Source organism: Austrofundulus limnaeus, unplaced genomic scaffold (genome assembly GCF_001266775.1).
Source record: "Austrofundulus limnaeus strain Quisiro unplaced genomic scaffold, Austrofundulus_limnaeus-1.0 Scaffold336, whole genome shotgun sequence".
In the NCBI taxonomy this organism is placed as follows: domain Eukaryota; kingdom Metazoa; phylum Chordata; class Actinopteri; order Cyprinodontiformes; family Rivulidae; genus Austrofundulus; species Austrofundulus limnaeus.
Genome location: NW_013952738.1, coordinates 434,126 through 436,482, shown reverse-complemented (window position 1 = coordinate 436,482; position 2,357 = coordinate 434,126). Strand labels below are relative to the sequence as shown.

General features: G+C 54.6%; 1 protein-coding gene across 1 annotated transcript in view; it reads left to right on the top strand.

Moving 5' to 3' along the window:
- ssna1 (Sjogren syndrome nuclear autoantigen 1) overlaps positions 1 to 315 on the top strand; it is a 2,549-nt gene extending 2,234 nt beyond the window's left edge. The window contains exon 3 of the mRNA XM_014022577.1: positions 104 to 315. Coding sequence (XP_013878031.1) covers positions 104 to 196 — 93 coding nt within the window. The 3' untranslated portion in view covers positions 197 to 315. The remainder of the gene's footprint in view (positions 1 to 103) is intronic.
- Positions 316 to 2,357: the final 2,042 nt, after the last annotated feature.

The window sequence follows — 2,357 nt, the reverse complement described above, 5'->3', positions numbered from 1 at the left end:
TTGTGTTTCTATTTTCTTTTTCTTCCACCTCGGAAGATTTCCCTAAAGGGACGATATATTTACAGCTAATGCTGCTTCGTTTGTTTAATTTTCTTCCTCCTAGATCCTGGAGAGCTCCCAGTCGCTGCTGAGCGTTCTGAAGCAGGAAGCAGGAAACCTCAGTAAGGCCACGGAGCCGCGGAGGAAAGAGCATTAAGCTCAGCAGCAGCAGGTCACCCAGCGCCTCAGGACCAAACGTTTTGCACATTCAGACTCTTTTTTTTTTTCCTCCTAAAAATCAATAAATGTATTTGTGAACGATCATTTCCCACAAAAGGAGCTTCAGGCTGGTTTTTTTCTCACGTTTATTTATTTAACTTTCATTTGTACAAGTAGGACATCTTTATGTTCAGCTGTTCGTTTCCATTTTGTTCAAATGAACAATCATTTACATGGAGCTGCAGAGYCCAGCAGGACCGGTCCGGTCCCGGCGTCAGTCCTCCTGCTGGTGTCGCTAAAAACAATCAGTGGTTCTGCTTGTCTGGTGCTTCGGCTCACAGGAGAGGAACGGGTTTTAATCAGAACTTTAGATCTGCTCTCATCACTGCTGACCTGCTGGTCCAACGCTCCAGCAGAACCTTTAGACCCCGTGGATCCGGGGGTCGCTGCTTTACTGAACGGACTTCAGACTCAGAAGGCTACAGGGTTTTACAGCACTGTGCAAAAGTTTCAAACCATTTTTGATTTCTGTTTTGCTTCCAAAGCTGCAGATCCTGTTTTATCACAGTAAGCCCTCGTACCCGACTAAGTCTCAGCAGATGATTGGTGTCTGTAACAACTGAGCTCATCTATTGCAGCTCAAGCTTTCAGCTTGTTGAAGCTAAAATCTGTTTTTCTTGTTGTTTATCAAAGACTCAACACCAAAATTGAAAATATTTAGTTTTGATAAGTTCAGGAGGCTTTTGTGCCTAAAGTGTTTGTCTGCTTGGAACAAGAAACTAGAGGTGGTTTAAAAGTTTTGCACAGTGCTGTCGACCTTTTATTGATTCTCACTATAAATCAAGTTTTAGCTGTTTTTCAAATTAAGAGTTGTTGGTTTGAAAGCAGACGATAGTGACGAGTCAGCAGTGATTATTCTGATTGGGAGTGGTCTGTGACAAGGCCGACAGTCTGTGGGCGGGGTCACAGCGACTAGGCTGACAGTCTGTGGGCGGGGTCACAGCAACGAGGCCGACAGTCTGTGGGCGGGATCACAGCGATGAGGCCGACAGTCTGTGGGCGGGGTCACAGCGACGAGGCCGACAGTCTGTGGGCGGGATCACAGCGACGAGGCCGACAGTCTGTGGGCGGGGTCTGTGACGAGGCTGTGAGTCTGTGGGCGGGGTCACAGCGACGAGGCCGACAGTCTGTGGGCGGGATCACAGCGATGAGGCCGACAGTCTGTGGGCGGGGTCACAGCGACGAGGCCGACAGTCTGTGGGCGGGATCACAGCGACGAGGCCGACAGTCTGTGGGCGGGGTCTGTGACGAGGCTGTGAGTCTGTGGGCGGGGTCTGCGACGACGCTGACAGCCTGTGGGCGGGGTCACAGCGACGAGGCCAACAGTCTGTGGGCATGGTCTGTGACAAGGTCGTCAATCTGTGGGCGGGGTCACAGCAACGAGGCCGACAGTCTGTGGGCATGGTCTGTGACGAGGCCGTGAGTCTGTGGGCGGGGTCACAGCAATGAGGCCGACAGTCTGTGGGCGGGGTCTGTGACGACGCTGACAGTCTGGGCAGGGTTGCAGCAACGAGACCGACAGTCTGTGGGCGGGGTCGCAGCAACGAGGCCGTCAGTCTGTGGGCGGGGTCACAGCGTCGAGGCCGTCAGTCTGTGGGCGGGGTCACAACGTCGAGGCCGTCAGTCTGTGGGCGGGGTCACAGCGTCGAGGCCGTCAGTCTGTGGGCGGGGTCACAGCAACGAGGCTGACAGTCTGTGGGCGGGGTCACAGCGTCAAGGCCATCAGTCTGTGGGCATGGTCTGTGACGAGGCCGTCAGTCTGTGGGCGGGGTCACAGCGACGAGGCCGACAGTCTGTGGGCGGGGTCACAGCAACGAGGCCGACAGTCTGTGGGCGGGGTCACAGCAACGAGGCTGACAGTCTGTGGGCATGGTCTGTGATGAGGCCGTCAATCTGTGGGCAGGGTCACAGCAACAAGGCCAACAGTCTGTGGGCGGGGTCACAGCAACGAGGCTGACAGTCTGTGGGCATGGTCTGTGATGAGGCCGTCAATCTGTGGGCAGGGTCACAGCAACAAGGCCAACAGTCTGTGGGCGGGGTCACAGCGACGAGGCTGTTAGTCTGTGGGCGGGGTCACAGCGACGAGGCTGTTAGTCTGT